Here is a 21,097-nt window from a genome sequence, read left to right as displayed (position 1 = left end):
TAAGTTGAATTGCTGGGTGGAGAGAGGAAAAGAGAAGTGGACGTGTGATAAAGCAAGGATAATCTCAGCAGTGGGCGCAGGGTCTAGGCAATATAATTCTTTCCACTTTACTGTGTGTTTGCACATTTTTATTAATAAAAGGTAGGGAGGGGCTCAGAGAAATGAAGTGGGCTTTAGAAGTGACCATCAACACTCAGAATATAAAAGACCTTGGGTTTTGTTAGCCAGAGTTAGCAGCAGCCTCAGAATCCCCTGACCCCTTAGGCAGCTTGCCCTCAGGCGGTGACTGGGGTTCTAGGGTGCAGAATTTTGGTCTCAACAGACAGAGAGGCCTGACTCCTGCAGAGCCCACAACGCTGAGGGATTTTGGCATCTTCCAAAGCTCTCAGATCATGGAAAGCCTGTGTCAGACCATCAGGGAGTACCTCCCCTCTGAGGCTCTGTGCCTCACCGAGAGGGCCCTTGTGAGTGGTCAAGGTGGACTTCAGCCTTCATATGATGGCATCGATGACAGATGTGGTTTGGAGATTTTGTTTCATTTTATTTCAGTTTGTGCCACACCACGCGGCTGGTGTGATCTCAGTTCCAGGACAGGGGATTGAACCTGGGCCACAGCTATGAAAGAGCCGAATCCTAAACACTAGTGTGTGTTAGTTGCTCAGTTGTGTCTGACTCTTCGTGGTGCATGGACTGCAGCCCGCCAGGCCCCTCTGTGAGAATCATGGGATTCTCCAGACAAGAATACTGGAGTGGGTTGCCATTCGCTTCTCCAGGCGAATCTTCCCGACCCAGGGATCGAACCCAGGTCTCCTGCACTGCAGGCAGATTCTTTACATCTGAGCCAGCAGGGAACTCCCATGGAGATGATTTTTTGAGGCTTTTACCTACACCTATCATTTCATTTAATGCTTAAAGACCCTATGAAGCAGGTACTATTGTCATCCCCATTTGTATATGAAAAATGGCTCTGAGAAATTCAGTAACCTGTATGGAACACTCAGCTGGCAGATGCTGAGCTGAGATTCAAAGATATGTCTTACTGTAGTGTCTCTGATCCTAACCACTACTCTCTTCTGCTCCACAGGCCACTCTTCCTCCAGGGGTTTGTCGCAGAGGACTTGTCTGCTCCATCCTCAGAAGAAAGCTCAGGAGAAAGTCTGACTTGGGTGCAGAGTGCTCCTTATAAACCAAGCACCTCACTCCTGTCCCTGTACTTCCCAGATCAACTCCGCACCCCATGATAGACTTCCTTCCCCAACGGTCCCTGCAGATAGACACACACACATATAGACAGACACACACCAACCAATCCCTTGATGGGCTCAACCTAGCCCATTCTCATCCCTGCAAATTGCCCCCTCCATCTCAGCCCAGTTCCTGCAGAGACAAGACAACCTGAAAACAGCCTGTCACCCCTTTAATGAACTTCAGAGCTGGAGAAGACTCCAGACAGCTGGTAGCCAGCCTCCAGATAGAGGGTGGATGGGACCTAGAGACCCCTTTCCTCCCCAGAGAGAGAAGGATTGACTCCTAGGGCCAGGAAAGAGAATGACTGGGCCCTGGTTGTCATCAGGGTGCACCCTTAAATAGTAGCTCCTGTTCCAAGTAGGGAGCCTCAGTCACCATTACCTGATCCCACAGCTACTTCCTGGTGGCATGGAGGCAGGAATCTGGTTTCCTGAATCCCCGGTGTCCTTCCCACACCTGCCCTTTGATTCCCTCTGAAGGATCCTGAGGTATAGAGCGGGTTGAGCTGAGCCTCTCCCATCCCCACACCCACTTTGACCCTGTGCCTGGGACCCATCAGTGCTCCCCAGCATGGAAGACCAGACATTTTGCTTTTACCACATCCCTTCCTGAAAGACATGGAGCTTAGATTGTAGCCTGGGCCCTACGGAGGCTGTTGGCAGAGGACACCCCACCTCTGCAACCCCTTGCAGGGAAGAAGGAGGGGGAAAGTACAGAGGCCCACCCATCCCCCAACACACCTCACCTTCAGCCAGGCCTGGCCTCCAGGGCCTTCAGAATACTTCCCACCCCACCTCTACCCCCTACACCCACCTGAGGAAGGGGTTCTATCATGGTTGCTTCAAGCCTCTGGCAGGGCCTGAGCAGCCCCGGATGGGATGGGGTTGGGGGCAGAAAGGGGACAGCCCTGAGGCCCAAGTCCTTCCAGCTTGGAGCCTGTGGGGAGAATGGAGATCAGACGGTGGAGACTGGGTCTGCAGACAGACCCCAAGCAGCCCGGCTGTGCCAGGATGGCCAGCCCCTCCCCCAACACAAACACGAGGCCCCTGGCTCTCAGAGAAGGGGGAGCATTTTTCAGAGATGACATCAGGTCTTTAAGTTCTATGTTTCCTGCCAACCTCAGCCTGGAGAGCAGGGTCTCCAGGGCCCACGGGCCTGGAAAGGCAGGCAGTGGCACCGGTGCAAACAGCATACCCCCTATTTCAGAACTTCACGGCCCTCCACCCGAAGAAGAGATGGCCGTGGGGGTGAGGGCCAACCATCTGCTCACCTGAGGACACAGTTCTGCCTGGTCAGTGCAGGACAGATGCGAGGGGAATGAAGGTAGCAGGCTGCCAGGTCCCCAAACACCGCTCAGAGCCTTTGCTCATACTGTTACCTCTGTCAGTTCCCACACCCTCCCTGCTCCACACCATCCAGCAAGTGCCTCCACAGCCTTCAAGTATCTTGTCCAATGTCCCTCCCTAGCCCCACCTCCCTGAGCCTCTACAGTTCTGTCCATCCTTCCACTAGAGCCCTGATCACTAGTACAGCTTTCCTTCTCCATCTTGCCCTCTTCCCCACAAGACCCTGAATTCCTGGGGGGCTCAGACGAAGTGCCATTTCACTCTGGCAGAAAGAAATTAATCAACCACAAAGGCGTAGGAACTGCCCAGTTATGGAGCCACAGCGGGGATTAGCTGAAGGCACAGAGGCTAGTCGTTCAGTGATATGCAGGGAGTTGGGGTGAGGGAGTGGGTAGGAAGAGCAAAAGGGGGGAATGCCTAGTGATGGAAGCATGCGGCAGGGGCTTGGCAGCCTGGGTTGGGAGCAGGAGGTGTTGAGACCCAAGGGAGGGTGGGTGGTTTGTTGTTTTTTTTTTTTTTAATAGTTATTTATTTGGCTGTGTTCCTTGGAAGGAAGTTATGACCAACCTAGACAGCATATTAAAAAGCAGAGACGTTACTTTGCCAACAAAAGTCCATCTAGTCAAGGCTATAGTTATTCCAGTAATCATGTATGGATGTGAGAGTTGGACTATAAAGAAAGCTGAGCGTCGAAGAATTGATGCTTTTGAACTGTGGTGTTGGAGAAGACTCTTGAGAGTCCCTTGGATTGCAAGGAGATCCAACCAGTCCATCCTAAAGGAGATCAGTCCTGGGTGTTCATTGGAGGGACTGATGTTGAAGCTGAAACTCCAATACTTTGGCCACCTGATGCGAAAAGCTGACTCATTAGAAAAGACCCTGATGCTGGGAAAGATTGAGAGCAGGAGGAGAAGGGGACGACAGAGGATGAGATGGTTCGATGGCATCACCAACTCAATGGACATGGGTTTGGGTGGGCTCCGGGAGTTGGTGATGGACAGGGAGGCCTGATGTGCTGAGGTCCAAGGGGTCACAAAGAGTCAGACACGACTGAGTGACTGAACTGAACTGAATTTGGCTGTGTTGGGTTGCGGCATGCAACTCTTAGTTGTGATATGTGGGATCTAGATCCCTGACCAGGAACTGAAGCGGGGCCCCCTGTATTGGGGTCATAGAGTCTTAGCCAATAGATCACCAGGGAAGTCTCACCTTTTCTTTCTTTCTTTTTTTGTATTTTTTATTTTTTGGCCACCCCAAGAGGCTTAGAGGATCTTAGTTCCCTGACCAGGGGAACTGCCATCAACCCATGGCAGTAAAAGTCCCTAACCACAGGACTGCCAGAGAATTTCTCAGGAAGTTGTGATTGAATGAGTGAGTGAGTAAAGGAATGAATGAGGAATCCAAAGAGAGGAAGGAGAAATGGAAAACCAAACTTGCCTTCTACAGTGAACTCTGTCTGGCTGGGGAAGGGTGGAGACAGAGACAGATACTCTCACATGATGCTCCCTACCCAGCCACCTGGAGTTTCACAGGTTAATGTGGGCTGGACATGATGCATCAGGTCCAGAAGGGACCAGGGGACTGGGTGGCCTCCCCTTTAACCTGGGAGGGGGCTGACTGGATGCCCTGGGCCCAGGGCCAAGCTGCCGGGTGCTGACTCAGGCCCTGCTGGCCAGCTCAGCATTCCTGCCCTCCCCACTGAATTGGGGCTATTGAAGCTCTTTGTAGGGGGGTTAGGCCACTGGTCACACCCCCAACCCAGAGCCTTCGCTGCACTGAGGGCTCTGCCATCAGGAAGTGGGGCACACAGGCACTAAGGGGGTCAGTTGGAGAGTGCCCTGGACACCAGCTGCTACTCTGGGGGTGTCTGGGACCAAGGACAATCCAGGTAAGCTGACTAGGCTGCGTCAGAGAGGGGAGTCCAGGGGAAGGGAATTGCCTTCTTAGGACTGAAGATCCTGGGATGGCGGCACTTCTCATGGTCCCCGGCTCGGGGAGGGGTCTGTCTCTCTGTATAGGCCGCATTGTGTACATGGGGTGCTGCAGGGGTTCTGTGGGATGTTCTGCCTCCTGCATCAGACTAGAGCATCCCTAAGCCAGAGTGGTTTCCCCACTGGGTTGAAGCCATCACAGAGTATAGGTTGGGTCTCCCTCATCGGGCAGGGACACGGGGTGGTTTGAAGCCTTGCCCATCAGACCCAGAGCTTCCCAAGCACAGTCTTTATTCTCCTGAGTATCTAACTTGAGGATTGTATCTGGAGCCCAGGCTCAGCCTGTGCTGGTGTGTCCCAGCAAAACCATGGAGAACCTCCCCCGAAAGAGCCAATGCTTCATTAGATAAAGTGCCCCCACCTAGTCCCAGCTCCTCCTCTCTTGTCTTTGCCCTCAAGCCAGGATCTGCACCCCCTGCCCCGAATCCTGGCTGCTCGGGCTGACACCTGTCAGATGTGCTTTCTCAGGTATGGGCGAGGGCCGGGTGCCATGAAGCCAGTGCAGGTTGTTACTCTTTGCTGGGTGCTACTGCTGGTGTCCAGGCTGGGGGCCACCAGGAAGGAATCCCCAGAAGAGGCCTCCTTCTACTATGGAAACTTCCCACTTGGTATGTCCACTCTCCAGTTGCTCTGTCCGTCTGTCCATCTGTCTGTCGGCTTGCCCACACTGGCTGACCTGTCAAGGAGTTTCGGTGTTTCAGCTTCCTTACGGGTAGCATGGTGAAAATAACTCCATGTAGTTGTTCTGAAATAAAAGTTCCTAACAGATTTTTAAAAATTTTTATTGGCATGTAGTTGCTTTTCAGTCTGATGTTAGTTTCTGCTGTATGGCAAAATGAATTCGTTGTATGTATACATATACCCCTTCTTTTTTGGATTTCCTTCCCGTTCAGGTCACCACAGAGCACTGAGTAGAGCTCCTTGCGCTATACTGAAGTTTCTCATTAGTTATCTGTTTTTTATATAGTGTTTACAGGGCCTAACATATGTTTTTAAAGCTACTATATAGATAGTAAATGCCAATCAGAGCTAAAATCGTGCAGAAAATGCTTTAAATGCATTATGTCTCTCCCCTCCCCCTGCCACACAAGCTCCCACCCCTACCCCTAGGCAGATAGGGCAGGCTGCCAGGGAGGGGCTTGTCCTGTGGTCCTGGAAGCACAGCCCAGGATCCCAGTCCCGGATGGGGAGTGGGAGAGGGCTCAGGGCCCAGCTTGGGGTCTCCCCCTGCAGGCTTCTCCTGGGGTGTGGGCAGTTCCGCCTTCCAGACTGAGGGCGCCTGGGACCAGCATGGGAAAGGGCCCAGCATCTGGGACACCTTCACGCACAGCGGGAAGGGGAACGTGCTCGGGGACGAGACAGCAGATGTGGCCTGCAACAGCTACTACAAGGTCCAAGTGAGTGATGGGTGTGCGTGCGCGTGTGTGACTGAGCACCACCTAGCAAGAGCTGGGAGGTGACATGCTGGGGGAGCCCACTTGACGATGTCAACCAGGTGCTCCACTGAACACCCTCAACCCTGATGCAGCTGGGCAGGGAGGGGCTGGTGGTGACTGGGGCTTGGGGAGGGGGTGCCAGGATATGGGGAAGGTATGTGGGATGTAGAAGGAAAATAAAGCAGCTCCACCTGAGCCAGGGCCTTAGTCCAAGGGATGGGCAGCTGAAGGGCTGAGGCCTTGGCCCTGGGGCCTACAGGCCATTGTGGCCCCTGTATGGGAGTCAGCCCCATGGAGACAGTGGGACCAGCTCATCCTCTCTCTCTGCCCAGCACCCACTTTCCTCTTTGGATTGGGGGTCCAGAACCCTTGTGGATTTCTCAGAGCACCCCCATATCCTGCCTTTTACTCTACTCCTGGCATAGCCCCGGGAGGAGGCAGGGGGAGGTGGCATCACCCCTGCTGTGTAGATGCAGAGCGTGGCCAGGAGGCACCCTGGCAGGGCCCGGCTGACCCAGTCCGCACCCACCCCTGTCTGCACAGGAGGATGTCGCTCTGCTGAGGGAGCTGCATGTCAGCCACTACCGCTTCTCCCTCTCCTGGCCCCGGCTCCTGCCCACGGGCATCCGAGGTGAGCTAAGGCCACCCTCTCCCTGCCCCAGAGCGGCCTCTTTTGGTCATGTTGGCTTGGTGGGGACACCACATGTCCGGGTGGGGAGAACAGCCCACAAGCAAAGGTAGCTGGGCTCAGAAGTCCCCAACCTTTTTGTCACCAGGGACTGGTTTTGTGGAAGAAAAATTTTCCACAGATGGTTTTGGGGGATGGTTTTGGGATGATGCAAGCACATTACATTTACTGTGCGCTTTCTATTTTTATTACATCAGCTCCATCTCAGATCATTAGGCATCAGATCCTCAAGGTTGGGGACCCCTGGCTTGACTCGCAGGAGTAGCTCTTCCACCATCTGAGACCCAAGTGCTGGTGGACTGAGTGTGCCTTCAGGCCTGCAGAAAGCTCCAGGGTCCCGGATAGTGCACTGCAGAAAGCCAGCATCCTTTCTCATCAAATCCCCTTTTATGTCCCCCTCAGCTGACGGGGTGAACAGAAAGGGAATCCAATTCTACAGTGACTTCATCGATGCCCTTCTGAAGAGCAACATAACCCCCATCGTGACCTTGCACCACTGGGATCTCCCACAGGTGAGGCTGTGCAGGTTCAGAGGCCCAAGGGGAAGCTCAGCTCAGCAGGAGGGAGCCTGCTCTGGGCACTTGGGATGGCCAAGGTGGGGGCAAAGCCTGGAGTCTGGGCTCTGGCTCAGGATAGGAAGATGGCAGGAAGTGGAGAAGAAATCTCTCTACTTACCCACAGCAGGGAGGTCACACTGATTTACCTGATGTTTGTAATAAGTGATAAGGGCAGATTCTGATGTTTCCCGAAATATTTAACCTAGAAGAAACAACTCAAACTCACAAAGAAAGAAGTCTCTTTTGAGTAAGAGTTAATGGAATTAACATGTTTGTTTAGCCTTTCTTTCCCTAGTTTGTTAGAATTAGCACTGTTTGTGCTCGTATATGAGCACCCTTGGGACTTTACTGGAGGTCCAGTGGTTAAGACTTGGTGCTCCCAATGCTGGAGGCACAGGTATGGTCCCTGGTCGGGGAATTAAGATCCCACATGCCAAAAATATATATATAAACTAATAAAAAATTTTACAAAAGATGAGCACCCCACCCTCCCAAGTGATCTCTGTAAGAACCTCACTGTTGGACATCACTATTCAAGAAGTTTTCTCGTTTGTTCAACAAGGCTCCTCAGAGCCCAGCTGGCACAGGAGCCGTTTCTGTACCTCCCTGCGGCACACGGCGGTGGGAGGTCAGAGGGCAAGACATTGGCTTCAGGGAGGTGTGAGGGAGAAGGTGGAGTTCCATGGACGCTTTGGAGGGTTGGGCGTGAGGTGGGAGGAAGGCCTCTGGGCTGGGGCTGGGATTGTAGGGCAGGCTTTGGGGAGGTGAACTGGAAACCACCTTCCAGCTTCTTCCCTGGTTAACCACTGTCACTGCTCCTCTAGCGTTCCCCCAAGCCCTCCAAGACGAGCTCAGTAGGCAATCCTGACGGAGCGATGAGTCTTGGGGAAACCTTGCATGATAAGCAGATGCCCTTGGGTGGGAGAGAGCCCTCCCCTGAAGGAAGCAGGACTGCTCTCGTGACAGAGGCCTCTGGGAGGTTTCTGAGACCTGCATGGCCCTCAAAATTGTAACCAGAGTTCCCACTCCCAGCATTGTGTCTTATTTCTTCTTATAATCAAGATTCTTTTCTCATCATCAGATCTCTTTCCTCTGGCAGTCTTTCTTAAATACTCATTCTATGCAGTTCTTTTTAAGCGTGAGAATCTCAGACTTTCTCTGCTCCTTCCTCTTGTTTGTATAAGGTATAATATGTCTCCATATTTCTCTACAGTTAAACACTCCAACTATCTTCCCGTCTTTTCTCTCTCCCTTTATTGGGGTGTAGGCGCTTTACAAAGTTGTGATATTGTGTACGTTTCTGCTGTAAATGAAGTGAATCAGCTATATATATACACATATGTTCCCTCCCTCTTGGACACCCCTCCCGCCTGACCCATTCCACCCCCTTAAATCCTCAAGTTTTAATGCCTGAGACCCTGCATCTTTGCTCCCCTTTCCTCTAAACATCCTCTGTAGCTCCAATCAGCCAAGTTTCTTCCACAAACTTGGCCCATTGACCCCAAAAGTCTTTTCTGGAGATGGACCCCTGGGGAATTGCTTCTCTCTCCACCCCTCTGTTTGCAGCTGCTCCAGGCCAAGTACGGCGGGTGGCAGAACGTGAGCATGGCCAACTACTTCAGTGATTATGCCAACCTGTGCTTTGAGGCTTTTGGGGACCGTGTGAAACACTGGGTTACTTTCAGTGATCCTCGGGTAAGCAGACCCCTGCTCCAGGTGGGAAAACCCACTTTCCAGCCAAGAGTGCACCCTGTCACTTCTAACATGTCCTGTGGTTCTCACTTGCCATCCCTGCAGACAATGGCAGAAGAGGGCTACGAGACGGGCCACCACGCACCTGGCCTGAAGCTCCAGGGCACGGGCCTGTACAAGGCGGCACATCATGTCATTAAGGTGAGGTGGGTCCTTCTGGGAGTGAAGGCCAGGGTCAAAGTGGAGCGGTGAGCGCCAGTGACAGCTAAGCCTGCCCCAGGGGCCCGAGTCTGAGCCCAGTCCTCTGCCGCCTCGCGCCTTCGCAGCTGTGCACCATTCCCTTCCCTTCCATCTATGAGCATCCATGAGGGAGGGTCCCATCCAGTGCTCTGCTGGACACTGTGGCCCAGATGCCAGGACGGCTCCCTAGAGCTGGCAATCTGGTCAAGGGGCTGGAGCACATGAGTGTGAAAACTTGTCACCTATAGGTCTAGACTGCCTTGTGGGGAATGGTGACAGGAGGAAAGGGGGATGACAGTGAGCTAGGGGAGAAAATCTTCCATGCATGAGCAGAAGTAAGAGGAGGTTGGAGAAGGACGGCAGTAGGAAGGGGTTAGGAGTGCTTGTCTGATAGCACGGACTTCAAAGGATCTGGAGTTTTTGGAGGAGGAAGGAGAAATCATTTGGAAGCAACAACAAAGAGCAAGGCAGACACTCTCCTAAGGTATGTGGGGTGTGAGGGGAGAACAATGGCATCTGCTGGCAAGGGCTGCAGGGACTGCAGTGGTCTGCAGGGGCAGCCAGGCTCAGTTAGGGCGGAAGCTGAGCAGGACACGGGGGAGATGCTGATGGTGAAACCGCCAGAAAGGCCTGAGAAGCGGGGAAGGGAATGGGCCCCATTCCAGGACATATATGAGGGTCCAGGTGACGGATGCAAGGCATGAGGGGGTGGCCCCCGATGGTCTCTCAACAGAAGGTGGACACTCTGATCAAGTGGGCAGGCAGGGGACCACTGGGGACATACCGGACCCTCAAATTCATGTCAGCAAGAGAACTTTCTCATTCTTTCCCTATTTAGCTTAGGATTTCTTTAACTGTGAATATTTAAAGGGCAGAGCTCTGAAGACATCAGCGGGTCCCTGGGGGGGAATGTGGAGAGAAGGCAGCTTGGCACATTTTGCATTCTATTTCTCAAGACTGTTTCAGATGCTTGGTGTTTTGCTAATTTCCTGAGTACGTATGCTGAAAGCAATGCCTAGTGACAGCACAGGACAACCAGGAACAAAACAGACACGTTAGCAAAAATCTTAGGAACAATGAATAACACGAAGTGGTGGCTTATGTGTTCATGCCAGATTCAGACCAAGTTTCTTCCGTAGTACAGAGGAAATGCAAGGCAGAGGAAGGGAGACTATGGATTGGGCTAATCACTGCTGGGCTCATGAAAAGGATAAAACTTAAAATGATCTCCAGAGTTAGAAAGTAGAGAAGGCCCACCTTGGGTTGAAAGGGAGGAGAGAAATGGATAAGGTGGGCACCTCCGATGGACTCCTTTCTCTTTCAGGCCCACGCCCAGGTCTGGCACGCCTACAATGACACGTGGCGCAGCCAGCAGCAAGGTGAGTCCTGCCACCAAGAGCACCGAGAACAGAGTGACCCGGGGAGTGGCGTCATTCTGCCTGCCACCCCCTTCTCTTTCTTTTAAGGTCTGGTGGGGATTTCATTAAACTGCGACTGGGGGGAACCTGTGGACCTCAGTAACCCCAAGGACATAGAAGCTGCCGAGAGATACCTACAGTTCTGCCTGGGCTGGTTTGCCAACCCCATTTACGCCGGAGACTACCCCCAAGTCATGAAGGACCATATCGGTGAGCCATGTCACCTTTTCAGACTCCAGATAGCACAGCAACAGTATGGAGCTCGAGTGAAAGGATGGAAAGTCAGGGGGAGAGAAGAACACATGGGGCTGGTTTGGGTGAAGCACTCAAGGGATAACCCAGCCACCAAAAGATTGAGAACTGGTTATTTGAACTGGAAGGGTGAGGGACATCCAAACAAGTTTCTGACCTGGAAAATGAGAATATCAGAATCCAGGGGAAAAGCAGCTAGCAATTCTCGAAGCGGCTCTCTTCTGTGCTCCGTTGTCCTGTCTCCTCCTCCCTACTCCACTCCACCCAGATGCAGTGAAGTAGGGGTGAGGAGTCAAAGACACGGCCTTGGGTGGGCTCAGTCCTATTGCTGGTTCTTTTTGTCCCTTGAGGAGTACTTTCCAAGTTCTGGTGTCCACAGCGTCAGAGGAGAGAATAAAGACAATTCTATAATTCCAATGTTTTTAACTGCTACTTCATAGAAAACTGCAAATAAAATGGATTGAAAAGTAGAGGATTTATCATCTTACCTGAAATCCAGAAAAGGGTGATCCACAAGTAGTTAACTCAGCCCTCAGGGATGTCTTTGGGAACCCAGATTCATCTTTCCACTCTGGTACTTTTAGCTAACTCATTATCTACTTTCCAAGGCCGCAAGATGGCTACAGGAGCTCCAGGCATCACATCTTTGTATAGCAACACTCTGAAGCAGAAAAAAAAGGAAGAGCACTATCATCTGTTTTTAAGAACAAGGAAAATCTTCCTAAGAAACAGCTTCTACTTCCAGCTGACATCCCTTTGAGCCTCAGTTCAGTTCAGTTCAGTCACTCAATCGTGTCTGACTCTTTGCAACCCCATTGACTGCAGCACGCCAAGCCTTCCTGTCCATCACCACTCCCGGAGTCCATTCAGACTCATGTCCGTCGAGTCAGTGATGCCATCCTCTGTCGTCCCCTTTTCCTCCTGCTTTCAATCTTTCCCAGCATCAGGGTCTTTTCAAATGAGTCAGTTCTTTGCATCAGAACTGATGTCAAAGTATTGGAATTTCAGCTTCAACATCAGTCCTTCCAATGAATATTCAGGACTGATTTCCTTTAGGATGGACTGGTTGGATCTCCTTGCAATCCAAGGGACTCTCAAGAGTCTTCTCCTAGACCACAGTTCCAAAGCATCAATTCTTCAGTACTCAGGTTTCTTAATAGTTCAACTCTCATATACATACATGACTATTGGAAAAACCATAGCCTTGACCAGATGGACCTTTGTTGGCAAAGTAATGTCTCTACTTTTTAATATGCTATATAGTTTGGTCATAACTTTTCTTCCAAGGAGTAAGCATCTTTTAATTTCATGGCCGCAGTCAGCATCTGCAGTGATTTTGGAGCCCAAAAAAATAGTCTGCCACTGTTTCCACTGTTTCCCCATCTGTTTCCCATGAAGTGATGAGACCAGATGCCATGATCTTCATTATCTGAATGTTGAGCTTTAAGCCAACTTTTTCACTCTCCTCTTTCACTTTCATCAAGAGGCTCTTTAGTTCCTCTTCACTTTCTGCCATAAGGGTGGTGTCATCCGCATATCTGAGGTTATTGATATTTCTCCCAGCAATCTTGATTCCAGCTTGTGCCTCGTCCAGCCCAGCGTTTCTCATGATGCACTCTGCGTATATGTTAAATAGCAGGATGACAATATACAGCCTTGACGTACTCCTTTCCCAATTTGGAAACAGTTTGTCCAGTTCTAACTGCTGCTTCCTGACCTACATAAAGGTTTCTCAAGAGGCAGGTCAGGTGGTCTGGTATTCCCATCTCTTTCAGAATTTTCCACAGTTTATTGTGATCCACACAGTCAAAGGCTTTGGCATAGTCAATAAAGCAGTTATGTTTTTTTCTGCAACTCTCTTGCTTTTTTGATGACCCAGCTGATGTTGGCAATTTGATCTCTGGTTCCTCTGTCTTTTCTAAAACCAGCTTGAACATCTGGAAGTTCACGGTTCACATATTCCTGAAGCCTGGCTTGGAGAATTTTGAGCATTACTTTACTAGCGTGTGAGATGAATGCAATTGTGCGGTAGTTTGAGCATTCTTTGGTGTTGCCTTTCTTTGGGATTGGAATGAAAACTGACCTTTTCCAGTCCTGTGGCCACTGCTGAGTCTTCCAAATTTACTGGCATAGTGAGTGCAGCACTTTCACAGCATCTTTTGGGATTTGAAATAGCTCAACTGAAATTCCATCACCTCCACTAGCGTTATTTGTAGTGATGCTTCCTAAGGCCCACTTGACTTCACATTCCAGGATGTCTGGGTCTAGGTGAGTGATCACACAGTGATTATCTGGGTCATGAAGATCTGTTTTGTACAGTTCTTTGCCCCCTTTGTGCCTCAGGGGACAGAATTGTCATTAGCCCCAAGGCACCCTCAACCACCAGGACTAGAGCCTCAGAGGCTGTGGGTGGGGGGATGGGGGACTAAGACTTACAGAGAGGATGTAGCCCTCGGGAAGAGGGTGAGGAGAACACGGAAGTAGACCAGCATGGGACTACCGGGTAGGCAGTCAGCAGCATCCGGCCAATCTAAAACATGTAACTGTGGTTTGGTTTCAGCCTCCCTAGAAAAAGGCAACGATGACAGTGAAATAGATTAAAATCTCACGCATCAACATTATTTTAATGTTTGACTAAGAATGTTTGCATCAACGTATCAAAAATTTCCCCTTCTAAAGGGGAAATTTATCAGACCATTTATTAGACTTCTCTAGAAGAGTTGGCAGCAAGTTCTAATTCCAACTTGGTCACTAACCAGTGAGTGATTCTGGGCAAGGTGCTTCACCTCTTCCTGTCTCAGTCTTTATCATCTAAAAATGAAGGGATTAGTGTCCATAAATTGTTACTGTGGCCACATTGAGAATGCAAGTTTTGCTTCCATTGTTGTTATTCGATTGAAGTGGTGAGTGAGAGTGGTAACATTTTTTGCTAGGCTGATGAGTAAAAATTGGATATAACAAGACTTTTCAATATTAGAAAAGATTAAGGAATATATAGCAATGTACTTGCTATCTTTAACTTCAAGGGTCCTAAAATAAATTGTTTGAGGAAACTGGATCTCAAAGATTATAGGTGGGGAATTGTGAAGTGTGTATCTATTCCAATGGAGATCAAAGAGGCCCCACTAAAAGAACTGTGGGCTGACTGACATGACAGCTGTGGATTGAGCAAGTCTTTTTGAAAGGGCTGTATTATCTTGGAAATTATGACTGGAGGAACTAAGGTGATTGCCAGTGGAAAGAACCAGAACATGTGGAATTCCTTTAAAATATATTGACTTAAAATAATTGTGCCTATGTTACACATTAAAAAAAAAATTTACAGTTAAAAAAAGTGAAGGGATTAGAGAAAATAATCTCTAAAAATCTTTTGACAACAACCAGTTCTGCGACACATCTGTGCATATACACTCAAAATCTTGAGAAAATCACTCCTGAAGATGTGTAAGGAAAAAGCCCGCATATGGGGCAGTGCCCACGTGGAGCATTCCTACAGACACACCCCATCATTCACACGCTGTGTTTGCTCTCTCGGGACCCTCAGAAGCCACTGCAGGCACCACAGGACTGTACTAAAGAACCAAACTGATTATTTATCCTAGAGAAGTTCTTGGGCTTAAGGTCAATAAACCTAGACCCCACCAATTCCAACTCTGATCATTCAAGTAGGAACAGGGCTCAATTTTTCCTTCATACAATGTGGAAAGAAGGATCTTCTAAGTGGTTTTCTCTTTTTCTTCCTCCAGCATCATTGACTATAGTTGACAAAACAGTTAATATTTTCTTTAGTAGTGAAAGCACTCTGCCTGAAATCTCACTTGCAAATTACTTCCAGGCATCTCTGAAGCATTCATTCACAATAAATACATGAAGAAAGGTAATTCTAGACCAGTACTGTGCAACAGGACCTTCGGTGATCATGGAAATGTTCTGCATGTCCTATACCTGTGCTGTTCCATATGAGAGCCTGTAGCCAGGTGTGTCTATTTAAATTCCAATCAAACAAAATGAAAAGTTCCATCCTTCAGTGTGACTGAGTTGAAGATGCAGTCAACATCAGCTGTATTTCAACAGCCACATGTGGTGAGTGGTTATTGTAGTAGACACGGCAGTGACAATTCCTATGGTTTTTCTCAAGTTCCTAAATATAACTGAAAATAATGTTTAATATTTAAACGCATTTAATAATACAATCTTTTCACTCATTTAATCTAAACCAGTAACCTCTTTGGAAACATTTTTATGACTGCACTTTTAGTTACCAACTCATATAAAAATGTTACTTTCCTTTATACATTGACTTAAACTTTTTTTGAGTAGTTTATACAAGGACATGTTTCAAAGTATATCTTTTAAACATCTAGTTGTAGTTCCCAAAAAACAGAACAAAACAGAATGATGTAAAAACATAGATGATGGTGAGGGTCATAACAGGGAGGATGATGGCCATTTACTAAGCTTTCTATGAATAAAGTCTTAAACTGAGCACTCAATTTATATGTTTTGGGGGCAGCAAATTTCTGACCTTAATTTATGTCTTTCCTTTAAGCCTCAAACTATGGAACGTGTCTCTAAAACATTTTTTGAACATAATGGTGAACCTACACTTAGGATGGTGCAAACATCAATGTTAGTGTAGAAAATTTTTAAAAAATTTGGGTTAAGCTTCCTTCCCTCCCCTACCTCGCTGTTCCTATCCTGCCCAGAAGGAAGTACACTTTCAGAGATGGATTGTGCTGATAAGCAAAAAACACTGCTGCTTGGTATGTGCACATATGGATATACTCATAACGCTCTGCATCTGTTTCACTCGAGCGCCCATCTTGGCACTCATCTATGCTGGTATATGAAACACCACCTCATTCATTCTAATGGCTGCACTGATGTAACACATCCCATCACTTACTAGTCAGTCTCTCCTGACAGACCTTCAGGTTGCTTCCAATCTTTTGCTAATGAAGATCCTTGTACATACATCCTTTTACATGAGTAGTGTAGGATAAGTAGATTTGAATCGGTCAGTGAAAGGACATACCTTTTACAATTTTGAGTGAGGACACTGCCCAACACAGAGGTGGTACCAGCTAACACCACCACAGTCCTGAACATGACCGTCTCTCCCCCACTTGCCAGAGTACCACTGGCCTCCAGTTCCCTTCCAAGAGGCAGACAAAATTACCAATTTTTGATGTAAGGAATAACCTAGTTCTACTTTTTTTCCAGATAGCTGCACAATTTCCCATACACCAATTACTGAGTAATCTGTGGAAATATTTCTTTTAAGCAATATGAACTGAAAAATTTTTGGCTAGCATTCCAATGAAGAAATTCCAGCTTGAAAGGCTAAGATGGTAATTTCCATGCTGATGCATTCCAAAGCCCATGATCTGGATATTGGCTTTCATGTCAACACACCAGTATCAACGTGGTACCTGACAACAGAATGACTGTGAGAAAATAAAACTTAAGGTTAAGTTCTACTTTTTTCTCTCATTAGGAAGAAAGAGTGCAGAGCAAGGCCTGGAAATGTCGAGGTTGCCAGTGTTCTCACTCCAGGAGAAGAGCTACATTAAAGGCACATCTGACTTCTTGGGCTTAGGCCATTTTACGACTCGGTACATCACGGAAAGGAACTATCCTTCTGGCCAGGGGCCCAGCTACCAGAATGATCGTGACTTAGTAGAACTGGTTGACCCAAACTGGCCTGATCTGGGATCTAAATGGCTATATTCTGTGCCATGGGGATTTCGGAGGCTTCTCAACTTTGCTCAGGTGACTACATTAAGCTGAAGGACATCTTTTACCTGAATTCATGTTTTTACAGCATAAGCTCAGGTGCCTACATTTTAAAGTTAATTAAAAAACCCAGTTACACTTCAGAAGCTACTAGATACAGGCCTTAAAGAAAGACTAATGTGGACTTTCTTGGTGATCCAATGGTTAAGATTCTCACCTTCCACTGCAGTGGGCACAGGTTCAATCCTTGGTCAGAGAACTAAGATCCCACATGGTACACAGCATGGCCAAAAAAAAGATGAATGTTTACTAATAATCATATATAGAGACCATATACATGGTTGTTATATCTTATATAAATTCATGTAATATGCATACATATCATATAACAATATATGATTATATGTGATACAGATATTATACATTTATAAATAAATTTCAAAAATCTCATACTTATTTTTCTGCTCTTCTCACCTATAATGGAATATATGGACAAAAACAAGACCTGAAGTATATTTTCTCCAAAATGATGGCTTGTCAAGAAACGAATTCTTCTGCAACTTCCCTGGTGGTTCAGTGGCTAAGGCCCCATGCTTCCAGTCCAGGGATGCAGGGGGCACAGGTTCAATTCCTGGTCAGGGAACTAAGATCCCATTTGCTTCATGGTGCAGCCAAAAATAAATATACATGCATATATATATAATTTTTTCCTATATGAACTTGCCTTCTGCCTACATTCATCTCTAAATAAACATGCTAACTGGCAGCTGCTAAATGCCAATTAGAATGCCCAATTAGAACATGGTAGGCTTCAATATGTGTTGCCATGATTCCTTTCAGACTCAATACGGCAATCCACTCATATATGTGACAGAAAATGGAGCATCTCAAAAATTACACTGTACCCAATTGTGTGATGAGTGGAGAATTCGATATCTTAAAGGATACACAAACGAAATGCTAAAAGGTAAGATACAAACTATCTTCACATATCTTTTTATTCAATTTGGGAAAAATTTGGTGACAACTGATTAAAACTGTTTCTAAATCTCATAAATGAAAATATTTAAGGTTATCGTCACAATACTGTTTTTCAAAGAAAATAAAACATATTCAAAATGGAATAAAATGTCTTTGCAGCTATCAAAGATGGTGCTAATGTCAAAGGGTATACTTCCTGGTCTCTGTTGGATAAGTTTGAATGGGAGAGAGGATACTCAGACAGATATGGATTCTACTATATTGATTTCAACAAGAAAAATAGGCCGCGCTATCCAAAAGCTTCAGTTGAATATTACAAGAGGATTATCACTGCCAATGGGTTTCCCAATACGAGAGAGGTAGGAATAATTCTCGATGTTATTCTTTCTGGATTTTAGAACTAGGTAACTGGAGTACAGAGTTTAGCAAGCACCTCACAGGGGTATCTGGGAACAGAGCCCGGTGTTTTTCCCCCTCCTTGCTTATTTGCTTGGAATGGGGGTAAGGACAATGCAATCCTAGCACACAGAGCATTAAGAGCAGACTAGGGTTATTAAAATTTTTCCTTTCTTTCCCCACCAAATGGCACAGCAATACAAGTGCACTGTTTCCAAAATGAGATTAAAATAGTAAAAAATATTCTGTAAAACCTCCCATTTTCTAAAACCTACACATTTTTCTATCAGCTCTCTATTCTCTATGCTGTTGCACCCAATGGCAGGGAATGTAAGTTGTAATTTAGAGTGTCTTCTTTTGAAAAAATCTCACTTGTTCATCAACATTCTTTTAGGGTGAGCCTAGTTGGACTAAAAATAGAAGCAGTGACTGATGGTTATCAGGTATTCACTATTTTTGCATTAGTAGAAAAGACAGTAATGCATTATTAGAAAAAGATAGCTAGATTATAAGAATAAAAACTGCTCTTTAGCTCCCTCACAATGATGCACAGGCATTCAATAAATATTAACTGATTTAAACTATAAGCAGATTCTTGGAAAAATTTTTACCCCCCACTCTTCCAAAAATGATTTCAAACAGTGCAAACATAGTCTAAGACAACTTTACTTACCAAGTGGGTTTTTATTAGGTGGAAAGTTGGTACTTCAAAGCCTTGGAAATTTGCTCTATCAACAACCAGATGCTTGCTGCAGGTGAGTTTAATTCTTTGATAATTAAACCATGTAATTAACATATGTAGTGGTATTACCAAAACTCAAAATGTGGACACATCTTAAGTCAATCTTCCAAAACCACATGATGAGAAATGGACTTTTTTCCTTTACTTTGTAGCAATGTCAAATTTCTATCAGCATTTAAAATATTTTCTAAAATATTTTTTTCATGAAAAAGAAATATTTTATCTACTCTAGTTTGATTCTGAATGATAGTATAAATTTATAAATCTACTATTGTTATAGTGGGCTGTTGGAAGGAGACAGAAATTCAACCATTCTACCAAATGGAATGAAGAAAAATCCACAGACACTCTAGACATTATATTCACTCACTCAGCAAGTAATTATTAAAGTCACTGTTGGCTCAAGGGTGTTTTAAGCCCTAGGGATATAGCAATAAACAAAACAAGGTCCTTGCTCTCACAGAAGGCATTTCTAATGCAATAGGATCTAAAAGGGTCAGAGATGTAGCATAAGCAGGATAGTAAACATGCATCAAGAAATGCCAACGCATGTCATCTGTTTCTCTGTAGTCTGTCTTTATGTATCAGGGGCTTCCTTTGTAGCTCAGTCTGCCTGCCTGCAATGAAGGAGACCCGGGTTTGATTCCTGGATCGGGAAGATCCCCTGGAGAAGGAAATGGCAACCCACTCCAGTACTATGGCCTGGCAATCCCATGGACAGAGGAGCCTGGCAGGCTACCATCCATGGGGTAACAAGAGTCAGAGATGACTTAGCAACTAAACCACCAAATATCAGGGCAACGAGAGAAATACACTTTCTGTTTTAACAAATTTTTTTTTACTGCTATGCACATACAACAAATTCATCTTTAATGTGGTATCAGAGGTGGAAAATGCTAGCTCAAATCCTACCAACTCAGCTATTTTTACAGGCCAATATACCACTGTCCCCTCCCCCCTCATCTAAATAATCAAGCAACATTAAAGATGTATATTTCATTAAATTAAAATAATAAAGAAACGTGATGCTGATTTTACTACTGAGCCCACGAGCTCCATAATAGGGTCTGTGCCTTATTTATCTCAGTAACCAAGGGTACCTGGCATAAAACCTAAAAACAGGCATTTCATAAATGTCTACTACAATATTAATGCACATGAAATAATGTTTATCATTTAACTCTTAAAATTATTTAGCTATGGTAAGAATTACCATAAAAATTTTCAATATAGAAATTCCTATACCTCTTAAGATATACAATCACACCTTTCAGTTCAGTTCAGTCGCTCAGTCGTGTCAGACCCTTTGTGACCGCATGAATTGCAGCACGCCAGGCCTCCCTGTCCATCACCAACTCCCGGAGTTCACGCAAACTCACATCACACCTTTGAAAGGCTGCAAATATTTCTCAAGGAATTTTTTTTTCTCCTAAATCCCTCCAATGAGCCCACGGCCATACCACCCTGAACGTACCCAATATCATCAAAATCACCCCAATGAGAATTACAGAAGCTGAGGAATATGGCTGCTAATATTCCGAGTAAGCACAAGCATTAACATACATATAGACTTTATTATAAGACTGAAGAACCAAAAGTCAGCATTCTTTACCATATTTTCTAAAGTATCTCACGAAGCCCTTACACAGTTTTTCACAACATTTAATATACTACGTTCTCTTTTTTATAGCAAATGAGAATTAGCAAGTGTGATGATGCCATGTTCCAAGTTTCTCCGGACAGCTGAAGCTCTTCAGGATGAAGCTGCATTCGCCTTCTAATCTGCCGTGTTGGTCTCTCCCCCCCCCGCTGCAGAGCCTTTGCTAAGTTACATGCAGATTGTGACGGAGATCGTGGTGCCGGCAGTCTGCACCCTCTGTATACTAATCGCTGCAGTTCTCCTGATGCTTCTCCTGCGGAGTCTGAGCTGAGACGCGGTCACCTGTTTTGCAGCTGCATCTTTCAGAGAGAACCATCAGGATCTTCCTCAGCTTCTTTCTCCTTTAAAGGCTCAGGCACATCTCTGTTTTCAGGTTTTGTGATCATTACCTTCCCATTACCTCTGTCCATTTTTTTGGGGGGGAGGGCAGTTATAGCTAGGATTTAAGAATTAGAAAATTAAGTGTAAATGAAATAAAAATCACCTGTAATCTCACCCTTCTCAAAGTCAATGCTAGTATTTTGCTGTATATCATGCAGTGATTTTTATTTTGCAGAAAGGGATCATACTGCACAAACGGTTTTATGATTTATCTCATTTTAAAATCTGTCCTGGGGACTTCCCTGGTGGTCCAGTGGTTAACACTTCCACTTTCCACTGCAGGGGGTGCAAGTTTGATCTCTTGGGGGGAAGCTAAGATCCCACATGCCTTGT

At 46.5% G+C, this 21,097-nt stretch overlaps 2 protein-coding genes across 2 annotated transcripts in view; one reads left to right on the top strand and one right to left on the bottom strand.

The window, feature by feature from the left end:
• The first annotated feature begins 5,039 nt into the window (after positions 1-5,039).
• Positions 5,040-20,654, top strand: LCTL (lactase like). Its single transcript, XM_052646394.1, has 13 exons — positions 5,040-5,193; positions 5,819-5,982; positions 6,565-6,652; positions 7,112-7,221; positions 8,833-8,961; positions 9,064-9,159; positions 10,523-10,577; positions 10,665-10,826; positions 16,366-16,640; positions 17,445-17,571; positions 17,745-17,944; positions 18,673-18,736; positions 20,539-20,654. Exons 1-13 carry the CDS (start codon positions 5,040-5,042, stop codon positions 20,652-20,654), a joined length of 1,740 nt encoding a protein of 579 aa, XP_052502354.1.
• Positions 20,385-21,097, bottom strand: part of ZWILCH (zwilch kinetochore protein) — a 42,621-nt gene continuing 41,908 nt past the window's right edge. The window contains exon 19 of the mRNA XM_052646393.1: positions 20,385-20,819. The gene's annotated coding sequence lies outside the window, so the exon portion shown is untranslated. The remainder of the gene's footprint in view (positions 20,820-21,097) is intronic.

Source organism: Budorcas taxicolor, chromosome 10 (assembly GCF_023091745.1).
Source record: "Budorcas taxicolor isolate Tak-1 chromosome 10, Takin1.1, whole genome shotgun sequence".
In the NCBI taxonomy this organism is placed as follows: domain Eukaryota; kingdom Metazoa; phylum Chordata; class Mammalia; order Artiodactyla; family Bovidae; genus Budorcas; species Budorcas taxicolor.
Note: the sequence above shows the minus strand (reverse complement) of the source record. Positions and strands in the feature narration are given on the sequence as shown.

Coding starts and splice junctions, on each gene's coding strand:
- LCTL (XM_052646394.1), top strand. CDS start 5,040: ATGTGCTTTCTCAGGTATGGGCGAGGGCCGGGTGCCATGAAGCCAGTG. Junction 17,572..17,744: donor CACAAACGAAATGCTAAAAG/GTAAGATACAAA, acceptor ATGTCTTTGCAG/CTATCAAAGATGGTGCTAAT. Junction 18,737..20,538: donor CAACCAGATGCTTGCTGCAG/GTGAGTTTAATT, acceptor CCCCCGCTGCAG/AGCCTTTGCTAAGTTACATG.